The 23,823-nt window shown below is 45.8% G+C and overlaps 1 protein-coding gene across 9 annotated transcripts in view; it reads left to right on the forward strand.

Moving 5' to 3' along the window:
• Positions 1 to 23,823, forward strand: part of IQSEC1 (IQ motif and Sec7 domain ArfGEF 1) — an 801,393-nt gene that overhangs the window by 720,761 nt on the left and 56,809 nt on the right. For all 9 annotated transcript variants that reach the window (XM_043980833.1, XM_043980814.1, XM_043980849.1 and 6 more), the window contains 2 exons: positions 5,922 to 6,207; positions 17,949 to 19,216. In XM_043980833.1, the coding sequence (XP_043836768.1) occupies positions 5,922 to 6,207; positions 17,949 to 19,216 (1,554 nt within the window). The remainder of the gene's footprint in view (positions 1 to 5,921; positions 6,208 to 17,948; positions 19,217 to 23,823) is intronic.

Raw genomic sequence — 23,823 nt, forward strand, 5'->3', positions numbered from 1 at the left:
GAAGGTACCAGACTACTGTCAGGCCATCTCAGGCAGGCCTTGCTGTTCTAGAGCATCTTTCAGGAGGAAGGAAAAGGCAGGATCTGGTATTGGAGGAGGGGAGATAGAGCAGAAGGGAAAGACTGCGAGTAGCTGGAAGCATCAATATTTCAGGAGGTTTTGTTTTGCCTGGGACTGTGCAGACTGCCTGGAGTCTGGACTAAAGTTTCTGGCAAGTGCTATTTAACCACAGTCATCCTTTCAGAACTACTTGCTTCCTATAGAGCAGAGAGTGAGCCTGACGGGCCGGCCTGGAGAATGGCTTTGCCAGGCCACAGACTTGTCTGTTTTTCTTTCTCTGAGGACCTATTCATAATGCTCAGGCCCTTGCTCTTTCACTTACTTGCTTACACATGCCCTCACTCCCTGTGACCCAGAGAAGGTCCTGACCCCCGCCCCCCCCTTAACCTAATGTCCCATTTCTTTTCTCTCCCTCTGTAGGCAAACCGACCCAGCACAGGGACCCCGAGAGGGCCCGCCCAGGCCCTTTTCTTGCTCTCTTTGTACCTGTACCAGGCAAAAGAGATTGGAACCCACACCTCCGTGCTTCCTCTGACTAACATTTTTCTTGGGAAAAATCATCCATGACTTCACAGGCCATAATTAAAAACACTCTTTGATGAAGCCTGTGTACTTACAGCTTTCGTCCTGACTCACTTTCTGGAATCAGAAAGCTCTCTCCCCATCCTCCTCTCCCTGTCTGCCAGCTTCCTGGGCACTCCAGGAGCCATGGGCCTGTTTATAGAGGGACTGCTCCAAGATCACTGAGCTAAACCACCTCAGCTAGCCCTTTCAGCCCAAGACTTCCCCGCATCCTCCTTCCATCTTCTAGCCTTGGCCTGGAGCTTCTCAGGACGGGTCCCTGTGGCTCTTGGTGTCTCATTCAAGAGGAACAACTCACAAGAGTCAGCCTCTACTTTTTGCTCTTTTGACAGTTTCTGCAGATTCCTCTTTCCTGTTGTTCCCCCAGGGCCCTGAAGGTCATAGAAAGTATGATGCACATTCCCAACTCTTCTGAACACCCACAATCACAGGGTTTTGAGACATCCACTTTTCCCTTCCCCCAACCACTCCCCCCTAACATTCTCTTACATTAACAACCAAAAAAATAACCCTGAAAAATAATCTCTATTTGGAAAAATTTTAAAGCAAGGGGTGGGGACTTGGGAATTTATTTTTGAAGTGAGTCAGATATTGTAGTGAACATTCTGAGAGCTAAGGAGAGGATAAGGAGAAGTGACAGAATCTAGAGTTGGTGGACAGCCCCTGGCCTTTTTGGGAACTAGAATCAGGGCGTTTGCCAGAATACAGCCTAAGGCTTATTCCCTACTCCTCAGCTCTTTCCTCCTGTTGCCCTCATATGGTTCTCTCTGTGAAGACTTTTATAAGTCTTGTAGGAAAGAGCCTGTCTCTCCCTGAGATATCCCTTCACTGAAGGGTTGTTATTGTCTAGAAGGTAGTATGGGGTAGTGAATAGAGGACTAGCCTCAGAGTCAGGAAAATATGAATCCAGAGCCTGCATCTGATACCTACCATTTGTGTGACCACAGGCAAATAATTAAATGACCTCTCAGCATCCCAGACAATTCTCCAGGACTCTTAAGTCATAGTGGAGTTGCCTGCATCTAGCAGTGGTGGAGGGAGTTTCCATAGTGGAAATTCTATGAACTGATGAAATCACAGATCCTGAGGCAGGGAAGATAGAAAAAAAGATGGTACTGTCCACCAAGACAGGCAGTGAGGCTGCCTGGGGAATAGAGCAGGGGAGGATCAGAGGCCATTCTGGCCTATTCCCAAGCTCCAAAGAGAACCATCCTCTTAAGTTCAAAGAGGTATGAAAACAGTAAAGAAGGGTAAGGTGCGGAATTGTGGGGAATGAGGCTACACTTTCAGCCACTGGAATTGGTTTGTTCAAACCATTCTGCTTTTCATCAATTGTAGCAACTCCCTCAATAACAAACTCATTACCTTTGCTTGAAAGATCCCAGTGATGGAGAGCTCCCTGTTTCTTGAAACAACCTTTACTTTTAGGTGAACTTTCTCTGTGGGTTATTTTTTGTTTGCTTGTTTTTTAACATTGAGCCAAAAATCAAACGCCCAATAACTCCCACCCATTTGGTCTTATTTTCACACTCTGGAGCAACAGAATATCTACTTATTCTTTCCTATATTTGAAGACAATGTTCTTATTACGGTTGTGTACACACACAGAGATACATGCACACATCACACACACACACACACACACACACACACACACACACACACACACACCCTTCAGTCTTTCCCTCTCCACGCTAAACGTCCTCAGTTCTTTGAATTGCCCTTCGTGTAAAGTCCACTCCAGACACCTCCGTATTCTGCTACGGGGCTACCTCCAGACATCCTCTGGTTGGTTAGCATTTCAAATGTTGGTCTCGGCTTTCTCTAGAGTGAGGGGGTTTGACTGTATAATCTCTAGAGGACCTTCCATCTTTGATTATTATACATTTTTATTATTATCAAATATTGTGATTCTTCATGGCTTGGCCAGTACAGTGTATTATGTGATTGCTATTCCTTGTGAAATCAGTGGAAAGAAGAAGAGAAGCAGTAAAAGAGCAGCCAAGGGGTGTTTGTGGAAGGGGGAAAAAAGGCATTTTTATATCTTTATCTTGATGATGGTGAAGTTTATGGGTTGTATCTGATCCTTTGGGCATTTTGAATACGCAGAAAACGTGGCTCATTCTTAGTAGCTCAGAAAGCTACCTCCTCCAAAGATTGGCTTCCTCCCTTTCTGAAAAAATAAATCTCCCCACTTTACTATTTACCTATCTGTCATTAAGAAGGAATAGAAAAAAATATGATTTGGGGCACCGGAGTTCCATGTGTATGAATCTCAGAAGCTATTAGCTTTCCTAATCAGTGACTGGGGGAGTGAGATCCGGGGAAGACCAACAAACTTTAACATGCAGGGTGCTGATATTTACTTTAAAATTTTATTCTTTTACTACTGTGGAGGAGGAAGAAGAGGCATCTTGTGATCATAATTACTTCCCTCTTCCTTCAGAGGTCAGGTGCATGATGTCAGGAACCAAGAGAAGACTGGCAATACAGGTATAGATTGAGAGCAGAAAGAGGTAGCATTTTCTCTTTCAAAAAAATTATTGATCTATTTCCCAATATATTCATCCTCTTCCCCCACCAAGAGAATTATTCCTTATAACAAAGAGGAAAAGAGAAATATTTGGGAGGGTGTGCATTAGCTCAATATTATGAGAACTGCTGTGTTTGAACAAGGTGGGCTGCCAGGAGTAGGGGCATAGCTTTATATCTAGCTATCTGGGACTTTCAGAGGAAACGTCCAATATCTGACCACTTGGAAACAGCCAAAGGTCCCTTCAGATTTCCTTTGAAAATAATATAGAGGGTTGGATATATAGGCTGGGAGGGATGCCCTAGGGGACTTTGGGCAAGTCATTTTCACAATTACACAAATAAAAACTTTTAAACTTTCTATAGCACTCAATAAGAGCATCCTTATTTCTATGACAAAACAACAGTTGATTGGCAATTCTAGATCTTAGGATCATAGATCTCAGACTAAAAGGAACATCAAAGGCCAGCTGATCCAATCCTCTCATTTTACAGATAAAGAAATTGAGGTCTAGGGAGTTTAAATGATTTAACCAAGGTCCAACAGGTAGTAAGCCTCAGAGACAGGATTTGAACCCAGCTCCTCTGACTCCAGAGCCATGTGAATTTCCCATTGTACCATGGATAGTCAGGATTTGTGACTATCTATCTTTTTTTCACTAATCTTTGCCAAAAACAAAATTCTGTTCATTTTATTTTATGCATTTAAAAACTGCCTGAGAAGGCATCCATAGGCATCTTTTGGAAGACACCCTAGAAGTCATCTAGTCAAACCTGGCCATGTTAGGAATGAGGATATGGCGGGCCTGAGGCAAAGTATTTTGCTCTAGTTCAGATAGGGATTTGAACCCAGGCCCTCTGGGTCTGCTTCTAGCCCTTTTTCACTGTACCTGTCAGAGTTTCTGATGGATATCATATAAAGTCCTGAACCAAGTGCAATATCGACTCTGATTTCTACTTTGGAATGAGATTTAAGCCACTGACCATAGATGGCAGAGACACTCAGGATCAGGGAAAAAGAGGAGCAGAGGAATGTCTGGGGGGAAACTTTGACTTCTTTGGGAAGCCAGAGAGAAGAGATGTTGCTTCTCCATGGCTCTGTCTCACAAATTCAGGATGCTGCAGCTATTTTAGAGTCTTTTTAAGTGTAGACCCAGCTGGATCTCTGAAGGGGAAATGGTTTTCTTTCCTGTCAGACTCCTGCCTGGAAAAACCCATGTGGCCACTCACTGAAACATTTCCAGCTTGGGAGCACTTCTTCAGGATGAATAGAGACAATTGGGAGCAAAGAAGAAAGAAAGTGATTTAGCTTTCCGTGATTGCTGAAAGATATAGAGGAATAGGAAAGCCTATTCCCTTTGGATAAGTCACTTCAGCTCTGAAGGTCTTAGTTTCATCAGCTGTGAAATTGAGGGAATTATATACTAGATGACCTCTGATTTCCCTTCTTTTTCTAAATCTCAGCTCCTGTAAGTCTACCCAGAAAGACAAGCAAACATAACAATAATCTTCCCATAAGGAAAAGTATTTAGCCATTCTTATACTCTGGCTCTCAACAACCCCGATAGTCATGGAGTGGGAATATTCTTTTGGTGGCTAACAGCAGGCGCTTCTGTTGGAGGAAGGGGTACCTTTGCCCTGTGCTAGATCAGGGGAAGGAAGGGTATTCGTCAACAGGAGCATCACTAAGCAGCAAAGTAGGGAGATGTGTCAAAATTGGTGGCGAGGGGCCATATTGCTTTTCCTAGGAGGGTTGATGGGAGCGGAAGGCTTGTTGTGACTATTTTTAAACTACAACACAGGAATGAGTGTGTGTGTGTGTGTGTGTGTGTGTGTGTGTGTGTGTGTTCTGAGATTTGCTGCTGAGTTTTCTTATTCCTGGCCAAGTGTGACTCAAAGGGCAGACCATTTCCTGCCTGCCTCTTGTGTTAGCTGCAAGTGGAAACACGGTGAGAATAGTGTTTCCTCTAATCTGACATGTATCTTCTGGTCCAGGCACTCCCCACCCCCAGTACCCTAAGTTTGCATTGGAATTGAAAAACTGGTGAAGAGAGCAACTGACTCAAAAATGGGAAAATATCATTTCCACCATTGCCAACCTTGGGAATGGTGGCCCAGCAATCACAGTTCATGGTTGGCAAGGGACATAGAAGCATTTATGACAGAATCATTTTTCACAATGATACTTTCCCATATGGTCTTGAAAATTACCCATCATCCAAGAGGAAAGCCCGAAGGAGGGAGATTTTGAGATGTTTGGGAGGGGAAAAGGGACAACACAAGAGCCTACTGGAGGTGCTACCAAAACTTATTATGTAAACCCAGTGAAGGAAATCTCACTTCTTTCTCTTAATCAAGCTAAAAAGAAACCTGCAGTGCAGCTCAGTGTAAGAAAAAAAAGGTTCTTAAGTCCATGGGCTTGGGCTAAGTGAAGTCCATACATGAGTCCCCATCATCTCACTTGCAGGGTGCCATAATGTTTAAGAGTTCAGCATGAAGGAAGAGGGTTGGTTTGAATATTGTTTTACTTGGAGAAAAAACAAGTTTCTTTGTTTCCTCTAGGACTGGATAGGAACAAAATAAGGCAAAGGACTGGTTTCTGGCCTTCTTAGAAAGGATGAGATGATTATCAGCTCCTACCTACTACTTGCATTGCTCTGGGCCAGGCTACAGGTGAAGGGAGCTGAGGTCTCTGGGATCTTCTGCTCACTCACTGGAAATGTCTTTTCTTTCTCTTTCATGTCCAGCGTTGAGGGAGAAGCCCCAGGGAGCGAGACCGGCACCTCTTTGGACAGCCCCTCAAACTACCATCAAGGTCCGATAACGCACAGCTCCACTCTGAGCCCTGACCACTACGACCACTCTGCATATGGGCTGTACTCGGTCTCCCCTGGGCAGCCCCAACGCTCCAGGAGACCCAAGCTCCAGCATTCCACCTCCATCCTCCGTAAGCAGGCGGAAGAGGAGGCCATCAAGCGGTCCAGGTCTCTTTCTGAAAGCTATGAGCTCTCCTCAGACCTACAGGACAAACAGGTACGTGGACATTGTAGTCACCAATTGTGTGGAAGCGAGCAGGAGAAATCAAAATGTGGCTGCACGGGCAGCCCAGGGTCTGGGGAGGGAGAGCCGGACTTCTGGAGAAGGAGAAAGAACTGTCTGTCAGCTGGAGCTCACTTGGTTCAGGGCTGGCAGAGTGGATGACAAAAAGAGGGAGAGAGGATTCAGGTCTTTGATTCTTTTGTCCCATGGCCTGACTCAGAGAGAAGTTAAAATGTAGGTTCATGGAGAATGTGGCACGTGTGTGTGTGTGTGTGTGTGTGTGTACACACACATATAGTTAAAATATAGGTTCATGGAGAATGTGGCATATAGGTGTGTGTATATGTGTATACTCACATATGTATATAGCCCAAATATTGGTTCATGGAGGATGTGGCATATGTACATATACATATACACATACATGCATATACACACACACATACACTGCTGGTCAACAAATATTCAGTGCTTACTATGTGCCAAACACTGTGCTAAAGAATCATTTCAGATACGATGCTTCCTGCTTCTTATTGGAGTTTGGCCCCTGGTATTTATTCCATAAAATGTTTAACTTCTTTTAAGTAAAAGAAGAAGATACAAGTGGGATGGGGTTGGGGCAGGGACCTGGTGGTCAGCCTAGCCAGAAAAAATCTCCCTTGTAGGGTTTGGCAGTGTGATGCTTCTTCTCCCGCTGTGAGGTGGTCAGGACAAGGGGTACAGAGATGTGGGGGGTGGGGGGCTGTCTTGATGCAAGCCCTGAATAACTGGAAGGTGAGGTCTGTGAAAAGGGCCTCGGCCCGGCTCAGATGTAAAGGAGGGAACAGAAAAAGAAAGAGCGGTGTGCTAGATGGTACTAGGATCCAGGTAGGTCAATCGACAGCATAAATAGCACAGGCCTTTCAAAAAAGGAAAACTATTCACAGCCAGGGGAGACGAGGATGCTTATTATATCTTCTCTCATTTACAACTTTGTTCTCTGCTGGGAAATCGGCCTCCTTGAATGCAGCAGCCCCCGGGCTTAGTGTCAAGGCCCCTTTCTTTTTCCTTGGGGAAGCCTTGCCCCAGAGGTCTTTGACTCAGTTCCACACTCTTAAGCATAAGTGGCACCTGCACAGAGAGACCCTAGGGCGAGTCTTGTTTCCTGATGGGCTCAGGTCCCGGGGGGCAGCCCCTGGGGAGAGAGCCAGAGGTTACTTCTGCAGGGGGAGTGTGGAAAAAGGAAGAGTCCCAGCCCAGGAGGGGCATTAGAGGGGTGAGGAAGGGAACAGGTGTTTAAGTGCCGATCACAGTGCTAAATGCTTTATAGATACGACCTCGTTCAGTCCTCACAACAACCCGGGGAGACAGGTGCCATTATTATCCCCATTTTACAGATGAGGAAATGGAGGCAGATGGAGGTGAATGTGCCCATCGTCACACAGCCAGCAGGTGTCTGAGGCTGGGTTTGAGCGCAGGCCTTCCTGACTCCAGGTCCACTGCAACTCCTGGGTGGAGGCGGGACTGATGGCGATGAGAAAAAAGAAACCACTGAGAGTATTCCTTCCTTGGTACTTCTTTCTGTGCATGTGGCACATCCCCAATAGAATAGAAAGTCCTTGAGGTCAGAATCTGCTTCATTTTTTTTTTTTTTTGCTGGGCAATGGGGGTTAAGTGACTTGCCCAGGGTCACACAGCTAGTAAGTCAAGTGTCTGAGGCTGGATTTGAACTCAGGTACTCCTGAATCCAAGGCTGGTGCTTTATCCACTGCGCCACCTAGCCGCCCCCTGAATCTGCTTCATTTTTGTCCCTGTACTCCTGGCACCTTGTTCAGCCGCGTCCACTCTGTGGACACTTAACAGATTTTTTTCATTGGAATTGAGAAGGCACAGAGTCCCTCCTTCTCCTGACTCCTTATTGGCAAATAAAAATACCTCCCACAGAGGTAGCATGGTGCAAGGGAAAGTATACTCACCCTGGAGTTGGAAGAGCTGGGTTCAAATCCTTACTCAGATGATTAGCACGTATGTGACCTTATACAAATCACTTGGGCCTCATCTATAAAGTAAAGAGATTGGACTTTATGACCTCAGCTATAGATCTGCAATCCCAAGAACAGGTGGAGGCCTGGTCAATCTAAACAAGCACTTGTTAAGTGCCTGCTGTGTACCAAGCACTGAAGTACAAAGAAAATTTAAAACAGTCCAGGGAGGCAACATGCAAACAACCATGTACTTGAGGTATATACAAGATAAGGTGGAGAAACTAAGAGAGGAAATCTTTGGTATGGAAGGGGCCCGTGTGTTGAGAGGAAGGCCCGTGGAGGAGCTGATTGGGCAGACAGAGCTGGGCAGGGGCAGCTGGTTATTTTGGCCGTCTGCTTACCGCACCTTGGCCGTGGAATTCCTGAGAGACAGCTCCTGCCTTCCTCAACAGAGGACAAACACACAGCGATGTCTTGGAGAGAGCTGCTCTGGGAGTCTGAGGAGAGGCCTCTGTTGTAGGGCTAGCTCCAACATCGAGGGCAATGTGACCTTCAGCGAGGCTGCTGGCTTCTCTGGGCTCCGGTGGGGTGTGGGGGCCAGATGATACAATGCGTGTGTGCTCATGGGAGGGGATGTTAACAAATCATTGAAAAGAGTCCTCGAATTCCCAGAGGAGACTAGTCTTGAGGACCCGCAGTAATAGGACTTTAGTTTTGTGAGGTCCCATGAGAGCCTTAATGTGGTCATTCCCCTTCACAGGAAGCAGCATCATTAGTGGGGACTGAAAGGTTAGTCTACAGGCTTTGCTCTTTTTCTCTACATTCTCCTTGCCTTAAATGACCTTACATCTTACTGGATGAGACAAAATATACATATATCAGTGCATACAAATTGCAGCACCGGTGGGTCACTTCATAAATAGGCTTCATGCGCCGAGCAGGGCGCATAAAGATACAAAGAAAGGTCAAAGGCCTTCTCTGACCTTGCAAATACCCATCAGCAAACAAGCTCCAGATGGGATAAATGGGAGGCCCTATAATGAAGAGGGAATGGGGAAAGGCTTCCTACAGAAGTGGGGTTCTAAGGGGACTTGAAGAAAGCCAGAGAGGTCAGGAGGCAGAGGAGAGGGGGAGCATGCTAGGCAAGGTGGGATGTGCAGAGAGATTGGTGGGAGTTAGAGGAAATGTCTTGTTGTGAGGAAGAGCAAAGAGATCAGTGTCATTGGATTGCAGAGTATGTGTGTTTGGTGGGGAGGGCAGGGGTGGATATAAGATGTAAGAAGACTGGAAAGGGCAGGGTGCAGTTGGAGCAGGTGCTGAAGGGCTCTGAACGCCAAACAGAGGACTGCATAATTGATCTCGGAGGTGATAGGGAGCCAATGGAATTTATTGAGTTTTTTCCCATTTTTAAAAAATAAATTTTTATTGATCCATTTTATTTTCATCTCTCTTGGTTTTTTTGGGTTTTTTTTTTTTTTGGTGGGGCATTTAGGATTAAGTGACTTGCTCAGGGTCACACAGCTAGTAAGTGTCAAGTGTCTGAGGTCAGATTTGAACTCAGGTCCTCCTGAATCCAGGGCCAGTGCTTTATCCACTGTACCATCTAGTTGCCCTTATTTTCATTTCTCTTAAATTTCCCCATATACCTTTCCCTGTCCTCTTTCGCAGAGAGCCACTGTGTCTTATAACAAAGAAATTTTTTTTTAAATAAAGAAAAAGATTAAGAAGTGGAGAAAAATCAGGAAAAACCAATCAACACATCAGAAAAGTACATTTTATTCAATGGCCCATACCCATGAGTGTGACATCTGAAAAGTAACTGGAGGGCAGCTAGGTAGCACAGTGGATAGAACACCAGCCCTGGATTCAGGAGGACCTGAGTTCAAATCCACCCTCAGACACTTGATACTTACTAGCTGTGTGACCCTGGGTAAGTCACTTAACCCTCATTGCCCTGCCCTCCCCCCCAAAAAAAATTTAATTAAAAAAAAAGTAACTGGAGGAGCAGGGAAGAGGTCTTACGTTTATTTTATTTATCCTGAAGCAGCCTGCCCTAAAATATAGTAAATATCCAAGTTATATTAATATATTAACCCTACATCTCATGCTTTCTTTAAAACAACTGAAACATAACCTCCATATGTCATCACTGCCAACATGTAATTTTTTTGGGGGGGGGCAGTTTGCAGGGCAGTGAGGGTTAAGTGACTTGCACAGGGTCCCACAGCTAGTAAGTGGCAAGTGTCTGAGGCTGGATTTGAACTCAGGTCCTCCTGAATCCAGGGCTGGTGCTTTATCCACTGCACCACCTAGCTGTGCCCCAGTGTGTACTTTTAATTTTCAGAGTTAAACCCAAACTTGCCCAAGAGATATCTGGACCATTTGCACTGTGTTGGTGGAAATGACTCATGGTGGACTGTATGCATGGATCACCAAGCCAGAGTCCGACTTCTGCCGAGTGTGGTTCTCAAGCTTCTGTGCCATTATATTATTTTCCTGCCCCCTAGATGGGGATTTCTCCCACCAAAAGAAGAGCTTAGCTTAGCCAAGGGCTAGAGTCGGCCAGGAGTTTTGTCCGCTGATCTCCTTGCTGCTGAGCCCTGCAGCGCCTCCAAGACCTTGGCCCAATTTGAAGCTTTATCCAAAAAAGGTCAGTGCTGTGTTGGGCACTGTTATAGGAAGAGGGTTAGAAATGAAACACAGACACATCATCCTCTCTGGGGTGTCCATATCTGGAGTGATTGTAGATGGCACCCCTGGGGCCAGATGTAAAAGAGATAAAGGAAAGGTAGGAAAAGATTACCCAAAATGAGTCGGGTTTTGGCACAGGGCTGCCATGTGACGTGACTTTTTTTTTTTAATGGAACTATTCAGTATGAAAAGATGGTATGAGAAGGCCTTTGATCAAAGCCTGGGAAATCATGAAAGGGTAAACACAGATGATAGGAGCTTAGATTTAGAGAGGAACAAGGCCAATGGACTGTGATCTACTCTCACTCCACTACTTTACAAATAAGAAAATAGTGGCAGGGTAGTGAAGTGACCTGCCACGGAAAAGTGTGTGATAAGTAACAGAGCAGAAGGAACATCAGGTTAGGAGTCAAGAGACCTGGGTTCTGGTCCCAGATTGGCTATTTGATAGCTGTGTGACCTTAAACAAGTTATTTAACTTCTCTGAGACTCAAAAGAGAAAATAATTCCTGCTCTCTCTGCTTCCCAGAACCAGATTAAGATGATGTATGTGAAAACACTTTAAAAAAAATTTAAGACACTAGTCTGATATTTGATTTTATTATTACTTGTTACCCTAATAAAGGCCTTCTCAGTTGTTAGGAGAAAACTCTCTGGCAGTTTTAGACCTTGGCTAAGCCAGATGCTTCCTTTGGTTAGAGTTGTATCTTGGAGTGGAGATGACCTTGGCCAGTTTCTTGGAAGCTAGCAGAGAATAAGCTATGGGGAATTCTTCCCATGTTGGAAAAGTTTTGAACAATGGGTCCCGGCATTAGGCTGTGTCTGTTGTCTGAAGCCCAGCCCAACAACAGACAGGCTTGCCCCTACTAGACTGGCCACTGGGTGGTGAATTATTTGTCAATGATAATCCATGAATCACCCTTGAAGGTTAATGGACAAAATGTTAAACTAATAAAAGGATGTCCTATCTTATATTCAAAAATACAGGTATGGAATCAGGGGTGTGGGGGACCCACTAGAAAATATAACTTCAAAAAGGTTTACATAAGAAAAACACATTTCTATATCACTTTCAGGATTACAAAGCACTTTCCTTGCCAAAAAAAACACAGGAAGTAGGGGGTGCAAGGATTTTTACCATTTCATATCTAAGGAAACTGAGGCTCAGAAAGGTTATTGATTTGCCTGTGGTGACATAGTCAATGTTGGAGCCAGAATTTGAACCCTGTAAGTCCATAGCTCTTTCCATACACCTTACTACATGTATTGGGCCCTTAGCCCACTATTTACCTCTCTAGAAAGAGGGAGTCACCCATCGACCTTGTTAGAAGCTGGAGAGGCCTGTGATTTCTGATTTTCACAGGTCCTTTTTTTTTTTTTAATTACACTGATGGTTCATTAGCTCTCATTAACAAAAACCAACATGAGGCCAACTTGTCCATACTCTACTCCTGGGCAGTATTAGGCTATAACAGGACACAACAGTAGGATTTATCAAGATGGAAGAGCATCCATTGATAAGCTAACAACCAGCAGCCCAGGTCCCACCAGAGCCCTTGGTTTGGTTTCTTTCTGTCATCTCCTTCTAGCATTAAAAGCCACAGAGAAGGGTTGCATGGGTGTATGAACGTAGAGAGTGAGGTAAGTGGTGCATGCTACTAAGCCCTGACTCTCTGCTACACAGAATCCTGGTTGTTTTCCCCAAGACTGGGAGAGGGGCTTGGCTCCCATACTTTCAGTAAACATTGACTGAGTATGTCCTTTGTGCAAAAATCGAGTGCCACGCATTGTGAATGCTGGAAAGTTGAATAAGAGTGGCGGTGCTTGACCTCCAGGGACATATGGGTTATTAATGGTGGCGTTGCTGTTGTTGATGGCCAGACCATCAGTAGAGTGAAGGACCTATCATGGGACCCTGTAGAGTGGATTTGGGTTTGATTTTGCCCCAAAAGGGGACGAGGTTTGAGTTGCTATTGTGGAAGTTTATTTTGATTTGGGGACCCTACCTTTAGGCTGAGATTAGAAAGCCTTAGGCCCTCAGGGTCTCTTCCCCTCCTCCTCCTCTTCAGCTGAGCCCAAAAGCCCCGTGGACTGTACAAGACACCAGGCCAGACAGTTGGGGGAAAAAAAAAGGCCCCCAGCTCCCTCCGACCTGAGTGGAGGTATCTGAGAGATGCTGGGCTCTGGTGTAGCCTGTGCTGAAGCACGTGAAGCTGGAGCACCCCCACCACCACCAGCCGCAGCCCTGGCTAGTGGATTAGCTTGGTGTGGGGGTGTAAGAAGCCCCGAGATTTGAGTGGAGAGAAGAAAAGGTATATATAGACCTGGGGGTTAGACTCGGGGGTTCTGACAAGGTACGGGGGCTGACAAGAGGACTGGAGGCTGGCTGACAAGAGGAGATGGGGTACAAGACGAACAGTAGCACAGGACTAGGAGCAAGGAGGAAAGGCCGGCGGACAAGATTAGAGGGGCGGCAGAGGGCAGACTGATGGAGCAGACAGACAGAAGGTCGGTGAGAGAGAAACACAGGGGTTCAGTGGTGGCAGTAAGGAGAGGAAAGTTAGAAGCAAGGGGATTTACAAAGTGAAAGGGGCTCGGAGTTAGAATAAAGGACCTGAGTGCCCTAAGGCCTCTTGCGGCTGAGGCCCTTATTGTATTAAAAAAGTTTGAAGCCAGCAGGTGGGAAAGAGACACAGTGGAAAGAGACCGCAGGAAAGGAGTCAGGTAGTACATTTTATTTCCCTGTATTCCTAATTTGAAATAGTATCTCATAAATAAACTCTGCTTTGATTATTTAGTTAAGAGGCTTCTTAATCTTTTGCTTATCAATTTGGGAGTGGAGCAGTGTGGTGGAACTCTATAAACGGCCCACGTTAAATTAACGAAGTCAGATAACCAGCAAGTCAACAGTCGCAGATTAAGTACCCCAGTCAGATTAGACCCCCCAAATTAGGCCTAGTCGGTAAAAATATTTCTACGCTATTAAAAGCAGACCTTAGATGAGTCTGTGTAATGCATGACATTGCAGAACCAATGAAGTGATCAAACCATAAAGCACCGCAGCTCTTTCCTTGGAATAGGTAACATGTACTGGATGGGGTTCATAGATGGGTAGGTAAGTAGGTGGGTAGTTGGGGGAGAGAGAGCAAACATTTATTAAGTACTTACTATATGTCAGACACTGTCCTAGGATCTGGGAATACAAATACAAGCAAAAAAAAATCCCTACCCTCAAGGAGCTTATATTCTAATGGGGGAAGACAGCTCATTGAGGGAAGCTGAAAACTAAGGTAGCTGGGAGTCGAGGAGAAGGTAATGAGCATGGGTGACTTGGGCGCTTTCTCAAATGGAGATTCTGGGCAGAAACTCACCAATCAAAAGAGGAATCTCTAGGGGTCTTCCGGGGTGAGATGGCCACAGTGATGAAAGCAGCTTCCAGTGTGAGAAGTCTTCTAGACTGTGGTAGAGACAGGAATGAAGTCGTGTCCTAAGAAGGACGATTGGAGAAAAAGAACACCGCTTCTATTTGCAGGGGACACAGGACCTGAAATAAGCAATAGAGCCCTGAGACTTGTTGCATTGAATGTGAATTTCTTGTGTTAAGACAAGGTAGCCCTTGATTGCTGGGGAAAGAAGCAGTGTTAGCAAGGGAGGAGAGGCCTTTGAGGTAGAAATGGGAGAGGGAGGGAGGGAGAAGGGGGGGGAGGGGAGGGGAGGGGAGAGAGAGAGAGAGAGAGAGAGAGAGAGAGAGAGAGAGAGAGAGAGAGAGAGAGAGAGAGAGAGAGAGAGAGAGAGAAAACACAAAACAGAGAAGAAGAAAAAGAACAGAAGAAAGAAGAGGAGGGGGAGAGAGAGAGAGAAAACACAGAAGAAGAAAAAGAACAGAAGAAAGAAGAGGAGGGGGAGAGAGAAGAGAGAAAGAAAGAAAAGAAAGAAAGAAAGCTTTAGAAAGCACAGCCTTAGGGGCCAGTTTGTGTGCTGTGTGGGTTTTTTAGAGAGTTTTGCTCACAATCCAAAAAATAGAAACTTTCTGCTTATAAATGTGGAAGTGAAGTCATCTCTTTGGATGTTGTTCAATAACCTCAGGGTGAGAGCAAAAACAGAACCACCCTGGCTGATTCTGAGGCCAAAGCTGTTCTATGAAGAGTCATTTGATTTTGATTATAATTTTTTTTCTATCTGCTCTTCTCTTTATGCCAGCCTTGGCAAATACCTAACTCTTCACCAGCCTTCTTCCTCATTAGCTCCCTCCCTCTGCTGTGGATCAGCCTCATGGATGAAGTCTTCATTTTTTTTACTTTAAAAAAAAATTATGTAATGTGGTGCCCGCCCTTTGTACTTGGACAATGCTTCTGACCCTCTCCTCCCAATCAGCAGGATGTGTGCCTGAGGCTTTGCACTGAAACATCTCTATTTTATTGTCCTGTTCCCCTGTGACTGTTTATGAGGGGACCATTGGCTGAGGTTAGGGGCATCATTTATGGTCATTCAATAGATTTTGCTCTCTCTTCTCCCCCCCCCCCATTTCCCAGCTCTTGTTAGACTTCACTGACACTCACTGCATTAGCATAGTTATCTAACTGAGCACATCAGCCCATCTTGCTTTCGTCCCCCAGCCGTTCCTTCAATTCAGAACCCTATATCCAGCCCTGAGCAGATATACTAGAAGATATACAAAGATGAGTCAAGCAAGATGTCATGCCCATCACAGACTGACTATGCAGACTAAGAACCATAATATAAGGCAGCTGGTTAAACAGAAGTATAAACTAAGTACTATGAGAATTCAAAGAAAGGAGATTGTTTTCAACTATAGGTTTCTGGAGGCCACATCCCTGAACTGGGTCTCAGGTATGGGTAGGTATCTCACAGGAGCTGAGGGAGTTGAGAAGGGGAAAAGAGTATTCCAGGCAGAGGGACACAGGCAGGGAAAATACAGAATTTGCAGGATCAAAGACTGTGTAAAGGGGAACGGTAGAAGGGCCTTGAATATCAAGCCAACAAGTCTAATTGAGTGTTAGTTATGTTGCTGATGTAGCCAGGAATCTGGGGCTGGTGGATGAGTTCCTATTTCCAGTGTCTTTAACCTAGCCCCATCCACATAATGGAGTCTGAAGGGGATATGTGAAGAGTTCATTTCCAAATGTGAAAAAAGATTCCATTTTCTCAACAGAAAGCAGGGATATGAGGCCACCCAAGTCTGGTTAACGAAAGTTAGTTCCATAGGTACAGCCTGTGGGTACTTCACAAGAACCCTGCTACCTCTAGATAAAGGAATGCTGTAGGCCTTAGTAGGGCATCAATGGGTAGCAGGGATCCTGGACAGGAGCAAGTCCTCCCATCCCCCACAACCCCCCCCCCCAAGGCAAAGGCTATATTAATTGTCCCATTTTCTTCCTGTCTCCTGGGCTGTTAATAGTTGTCCAAGCACCTAGGAGGTAGAGAGAGCTTTCCTAACTAGCTGGTGTTAGAGAAACCATCACTGCCCGTTACTTTATAAACCTTTGAACACTGTATACAGTATAGACCCTATGAGGATGTGTGAGTGCCAAATGCCCAATTCACCCAGCCATTGGGATGGTCCTGGGGTAATCACCATTTGTATTCATCCAGTAATGCTAGTTAGCTATTCAGTTCCCCTGGCCTGTAGCCCACTTAGGTTTTAAGAAGCTTGGCTGATCTATGATATGTGTAGAAGTTCTTGGAAGTGTTCAAGGCAGCAAGGGAAGGGAGATGAGGAACCTGGGCCGGAGAACGTAATATTTGCTCTCACTTTAAAATGCCTGAGCATCAAGCCCCAAGGTCAGGAGTACATTCTCCCTCATGGCAGGGCTGGGGCTTTAGATTTTCATGAACCAAAGGGAAAGCCAGGCTCTGATTGGTTTGGGAGCTGAGAGAGGAAAAGGAGAGGGGGGCTACCACTTAGGGAAGAAATGAAATCCTGGCAAACCAGGGTTTTGTTTTGTTTTTTTCAGTTAGGCACATAGCCTTTCCCTCAACTATTTTTCTGTTGATCAACATGACTCCAGACATGTGACATTGGGTCCCATAGGTACCTATTAGTTATCACTCGGCCCATGTCTGGATCCCAGGCTAAGAAAACAAGCTGGAGCACAGCTCTTCCTTCTGCTAAAGACACTGTGCTTTCTTTCTGAGTACATAAGTTCCGTCTGTCTCCCCACAGAGCCAGCCCAGCCACAATCACCCACACAGACTGTCTCTTGGCCGGTAAGGCCAAAATGAGCAATCAGGTTTGAGGGAAGAGAACACATTCTTTTTCTTGGTTTTTCTTTATGCCTGAGGAGCAGGCTCTGACTGGTAGAATTGTGCTGTGTTTGAGGGTTTTTTAAATTTTGATGCCAGTAGAATAAAGAGAGTTCGTGCTCATTTTTGGGGGTGTATTAATGCTTATCATGAAACCTTAGGTTTTGATTCATAAAAGAGAGTTCTTAGGTTAGGAGGATCACAAGAGGTCATTTAATACATCCCTTTCAGGCATGTATAAAAATCATCAAACCTTTCCCAAAAGATTACTGATGAGTAATCTGAAAGTTATCAGAAAGGTAACTATAGAATGTAACTTCTTTGAGGGCAGGAACTGGTTTTCATTTTGTCTTTTTATCATTAGCGCCTATCACAAAGAAAGCATAGTAAGCACTTAATAAATACTTGTTGGATTAGATAAGTGTCTACATTTTAAAAATAGAAGGAAGGGAGGGAGGGAGAAAGGAAGGAGGGGAGAGAGGGAAGGAAGGAAGGAATGGAGGAAGGGAGAGAGGGAGGGAGAAAGGCTGGCTTCCAGAGGGGGCATCAGGCATTTCTTTGTCTTATAAATGCAACAAACATCTTGAAAGTTGCCTTATAACCAGATTACTCACCATCTTTCAGACAATTATGTTATAAAATATAAAGAAAACTAGTCAGCTGTCAGTGTTTTGCCTCAGTTTTTTCATCTGTCTTCCTTGCATCTTAGTAGTGTGAGAAACAATTGCAATGAATGTCTTCAGGTGTTTGAAATGTGTACAATGCTTCACTGATGTCCAGGTTTTTCTCATTGTGACTTTTCCTTTTCCCACCTAGGTGGAAATGCTAGAACGGAAATATGGGGGCCGCCTCATAACCCGTCATGCAGCCCGAACCATCCAGACAGCATTCCGCCAATACCAAATGAACAAGAACTTTGAGCGACTGCGGAGTTCTATGTCAGAAAACCGTATGTCCCGACGCATTGTGCTGTCCAATATGAGAATGCAGTTTTCTTTTGAAGGGCCAGAGAAAGTCCATAGCTCCTACTTTGAAGGGAAGCAGGTCTCTGTGACTAACGATGGCACCAAACTTGGGTCTCTGGTCCAATCCGAGTGTGGTGACATCGTGGAACCAGCAACAATGAAGTCTCCGGCCGCCTCCAGCGACTTTGCTGATGCCATCACAGAGCTGGAAGATGCCTTTTCCAGGCAAGTCAAGTCCCTTGCCGAGTCAATTGATGATGCCTTGAATTGCCGCAGCCTGCACGCTGACGAGGTTCCTACCCCTGAGCCTATCAGGAGCCGAGACCTGGAGCGGGATAGCTGTGCTAGGGAGCTCAAACCTGCCCTCCACGGCGTCGACCATCGGAAGCTGGACGAGATGACTGCCTCCTACAGTGATGTCACCCTGTACATTGATGAGGAGGAGCTCTCCCCACCCCTTCCTCTTTCCCAGTCTGTGGACAGACCGTCCAGCACTGAGTCGGACTTGAGGCTGCGGTCTATGAACTCTTCTCAGGAGTACTGGTCAATGACTCACAAGGATGATAAGATGGACACGGATACCAGTTGCCGGAGCACCCCTTCCCTGGAACGCCAGGAGCAGAGGCTACGGATGGACCATTTGCCTCTGCTCACCATAGAACCCCCAAGCGATAGCTCCGTAGACCTCAGTGATCGCTCTGAACGGGGCTCACTAAAGAGGCAAAATGCCTATGACCGAAGCCTTAGCAACCAGCAAGGGAGCCCCAAGCACGTGCCCCATGGGATCCCCGCCAAGATCATCCCCCGGGAGGAGCCAGAACCTCGGCATCGGCCCCGGCCCATCGATAGTCATTTGGCCATCAATGGTACTGCCAACAGACAGAGTAAGTCAGAGTCGGATTATTCTGATGGTGACAATGACAGTATAAATAGTACCTCCAATTCTAATGACACAATAAACTGCAGCTCAGAGTCCTCCTCCCGGGACAGCTTGCGGGAGCAAACTTTGAGCAAGCAGACCTACCACAAGGAGACTCGCAACAGCTGGGACTCGCCAGCCTTCAGTAATGATGTCATCCGGAAGCGCCATTACAGGATTGGATTGAACCTCTTTAATAAGTAAGTGCCCTCCAGTGGTGGTGTGTCCAAGCTTCCATTGCTCTGGTGATGTTCTTTTGCCTGGTGTGTAAAGTGGGAGAGGGGGTGCTGGGAAGTGGGATGAAGAGACAACCAAAAGTGGGAATTAGGCAGGACAGGACCACCGAGTGTTAACCAGGATTGGTTGAAAGAACTGGGAATGTTTAATTTTCAGAAGAGAAGACTTTAAGAGGGACACAAGAGTTGTCTTCAGTTACTTGAAGGGATGTCACATTGACACATTAGATATATTTCTTGTCATCTCAAAAAATACAACTAAAAAAAATGAGTTGACATTACATCGAAGCAGATTTTTTGTTAGACAAAGGAAAGACTTCCTAACAACTAGAGGTACTCAAAAGTGCCGTGGACTGCCCCTGGCAGTAGGGAATCCCCCCCCCCCCTCCCTTCCATCAGTGGAGGTCTTCCATGGAGAGGCTAGATGACCTTCACCTGTTGCAGATGGAATGCTGGAGCAGGAGATGGCCATTCAGGTGTAGGTTGACCTAGGTAGTTTCTGAATTCCTGTCCAACTCTGAGATTGGCACCTCCCATTAGGGAAGCTGGAGGAGCTCTTGAAAATCATATTTGGGACATAGGAATAACTAACAAGAACCAAAAAGAGGCAGAGATTTCTTGGGACCCCCAAAGGGTTAAGTGCGCTAAGGCCTCACTTTCTTGGTAAAGTGTTTGCCCAGTAGAGCAGTTATGGGAATAGCCTGAGGTTGAATTTACTTTCCTTTCAGGTTGCATGTTTGTCTTTCTGTTCAAATTAAACCACTATTACTACAGTATTTAATATAAGGATTATGGGAGCTCTGAAAGACTCTTTGTTTTATGCATGCAGGTTCTGATGAGGGGAAGGGACCGTTCATGGGCTTGGCAGGATAGGAACAGATGGCTGGCTAAGGGTGCTGTTGTTGCACTGATGTCACTTAGATCTGTTTACTCTCGGCTCTGAATGCACTGTCTCCGCACCTTTGCCAAAAGGAATAACAATGGCTTCTGTCTCTGTCTTCTAAGACCTCTCTTCTCTCTGTGGAGTGTGTGAGCATGTCTGGAAAAAACAGCTGTGCCAGCGTTGAAGGCAGTGGGGGCCGGCAGTGCCGGCGAACTGAACTGCTCAGGAAAAGTACTGAGAGTTGACTGACGCTGAGCTCCAAGCCTGGGCAGATTCTTCCTTAAGCAGGCAGTGTTGGGGGTTGTGTCTAAAGGGGGTAGGGGAGGTCCCGTGGGCATGTGAAAGGGGTTATGGAGGCTGACTAAAGGCAGCCATATGTGGACAGGGGAAGGGGTTTGGGGAAGACAAGTTGTATGATTGTAGCTTTGCTGACGACAGTCCTGGGACCCGAGGAGGTCAGAGTGATACACTAGAGCTCCCATGACTGGGAAGTGCTGGGGAAAGGAGCAGTTTACCTGCTTCCTGGTCCAGGATTCTTAGTAACGTGGCCATAGCTGTATCTCCCACACAAGGAAAGAGTCCTCTACCAGGAGTCAGGAAACCTGGCCTGGAGGTTTGGAGAATGGAGACTTAGCCCCATTTGGTGACTTTGGGCACAGTGTGAAGCTTCTGTGAGCCTCACTTTCCTCATCTCTGATGCTGAGCACATTGCCTAGCACCTTAACAAATGCTTTTAGACAAATTGATAATCATCTTACAGAGATGCTGAGAATCGGATGAGATATGGTTGTAAAAGCTCTCTGAAGAGGATAAGGCATTGCAGAAATAAAGAAATTGCCATGACTTTTGATTAATAGGGGGATGAGACCAAAGAATACACAGTCTCCCTGAATTCCACAGGGACTCTTCCAAGCCTCCTTTAACCAACACATACCATTTCTGCCCGACTTTCCCAGTGTCCTCCGCCTTTTATCAGAGCTCTTCACAAATTGCTTGAAGAACAAAGATTCATTTTTAATTCCTTTTGCCATTTACCAATGCATGGGGGGCAAAGTAGGGATGAAGTGGAGGGAGAAGAGACTGGAGAGCAGTGAGTAGCCAGAGGGCAGAGAGCAGGGAGGTTAAGAATATAATCCCGTACTGCATGTCATTCTCAAATCAGTGTGTTGGCTCTGATGGGGGGGGCAGCTTGCTAATTGGGTGGAAAATAGTGGGATAATTTTACAATTTGGGTCCCCAAGTAGGAGTTCACAAAATGTTGTCTCCTTTTCTCCACCCTTCCCCCAAGTCCCCAAAGCTTTAGAATATTCAATTCATCCAATATTTATTAAATGCCTGCCCTGTGCTGGGCAGTGAAAATACAAAGAGCCATTTATCTAATGCTTTTAAGCTTTACAAAGTGTTTTCCTTATCACAACCTGTGAAGCAGATAATGCAAGTATTATTAGACCCCCATTTTGCAAAGGAGAAAAGTAAGGCTCAGGTGGTTGAGGGACTTTTTGGCAGTCATACAGTGACACTAATTAAGTGGCAGATTGCAGACTCCTTGAGAGCAGGGATTGTTGGTGTGCATTAGGAGGAAAGCCCTGGTCCTTGAATTGGGACACCTGGGTTGAAAGTCTTGGCTCTGAAGGAAGAATTTCATTCCCTCTGAATTCTCATGGGCCAGCCCCCTGAGCCACAGAGTGAGAGACTGTTGCTTTCTCCTTAGAATCAGCAGAGATCACTCAGAGATTAAATGGCTGTCAGTGCCAGCCGAGGTCAGGCGTATGCCTGTGCGTGTGTGACAGGGAGTCGATAACCAATGCCAGCCCTTTGAGAGGCAAAATCAATTGGGTCCTTTGAGGAGTAGGGGTGTACTTATAGCAGTCTCTCCTGTTGGGAAAAGTAACTAGAGACAGGTATTTAAAGCATTCTATTCTTAGCACAGCCTTACACAGTTCAGGCAGCTGAGGGGAGGGAAGTTGGTAGAACTTGGTGAGTCTGGAGAGCCTCTTGTTAAATGAGAATCTAAGATCACACATTATTTCCAACCCTGGGACTTAGTAGTCATAAGACTGGAGGCCTGATGCTGACTCTTTCAGGAGATGTGGACACAAAGGGAGCAAGGGGTGGGGCTGGCTTTGTGGCTTCCCCACCCACATCTGCTGAGCCTAACACAGAGTGGGGGTAGGGATTGATGGACGTGGAGAGGTGGTCCCGTGTTCACCCCCCAGAATAAATAAATATGTGGGGCTGGAGGGAGGGGGTGGTAAGGGAAAGAGACCCTAACTTCCTCCTGAGCCTGTTCTGTGCTAGACCAGGGATAGTGGTTGGTTCAATTCCCAAGGGCACTTCCATTTTCTGTTTTGTTACATCTGGAGAGCCGTAGATTGTGATTCTCAAAACCCCTCGATGTTATTGCTCAGGAGCCTATTCTGCAGCAAACTGAAGAAGAGTATACTGCTGTGGAGGGGACGCTGTGGGTACCAGCTCAGGCTAGTAGGTAGAGTTGTTGGGGGGTCACAGAATCTTAGTGCTGAAAGGAACCATTTGCACCTAAATAGAGACACACACACACACACACACACACACACACACACACACGTTGATCTAGTTATTGCTTGAGCATTTCCATGAAAGGGAAAAAAGTGCTGAACTTTGAGTCATAAGACCTGAGTTCCAATTCTGATCTGCCACTCCCTCTCATCTCTGGTCCTTACTTTCTTCATACATAGAATGAGGGGATTAGATTAAATGACCTCTAAAGTCCCTGTCAGCTTTATGTCTCTGAGCCTGTGATCTCTCAAGACAGCATGGTCTACTTTGGGTTAGCTCTAATATTGATTTAACTCTAATTGCTGGGGAGGTCTTTTCTTACATAGATACTAAATCTGCTTCCCTGTGATATCTACCTACAGAATGGGGGAAGGAGGAGTTATGGCCTTCATAACTTATCCCTAGTTCATTGGGGGTAATCGTGTCAAACTGCTGCGCATTCTCCCCGCCTCGACATACTTGTTTGTCTGCAGACTGACTGTCTTCAAGGATGACCCTTGTTTGAGGACCCTTCTCTGCCAATTCTGTTTGAAGCCTTGCAGGAGAGAGAGGGCAGAACATGCTGTTTCTGGGGTCCCCTGTGCTCCTGGAGACCTGGCCTCACATGAGGCTGCCTTAAAGTGTGTTAGTTGTGTGACCATCGGGCAGTTTTGAGTTACAGAAGTGCAGGCTGTGAGATTTGTCTGCACACAGAGGAATAAGTTCTGTAGTTCCTTCTGGGAGCTGACTTAGACTAAAAAAGGAGCCTCCCAGGAAAATGAGATTGTGTCCTTGCAGTCTCTTATAGGACAGAAACACGGCAAAGAAGGTGATTAGTTCCTTTTTTCCTTAAGCAGCTGGGTTGGAAGAAAGCATCAGTGAGCTACTCTTTGCTCTAGGAAGGCACAGTAGTATTGACAGTTGTGAGAACTAAAGAAGATTTGATTCCTTATTTTTGCGCTCACTTATTCCTGATACAAGGTAATTCTTTATCATGGCTGAAAAATTTTCTCCCAGATGCTGCTTATTGGAGTCTTCCCATCCCTCCACCATCTCCCTCACCCTAACAGCAGAAGAAGGTTTTTTCCCTTGAATGTTTTTGCCCATAATTCCAAAAGTCCACGGCTGGGTAGATGTGCCCCTGTCATCCATAATCTCAACAGATCAGCGG

This window comes from Dromiciops gliroides, chromosome 1, assembly GCF_019393635.1.
Source record: "Dromiciops gliroides isolate mDroGli1 chromosome 1, mDroGli1.pri, whole genome shotgun sequence".
NCBI classification, from domain to species: Eukaryota; Metazoa; Chordata; class Mammalia; order Microbiotheria; family Microbiotheriidae; genus Dromiciops; species Dromiciops gliroides.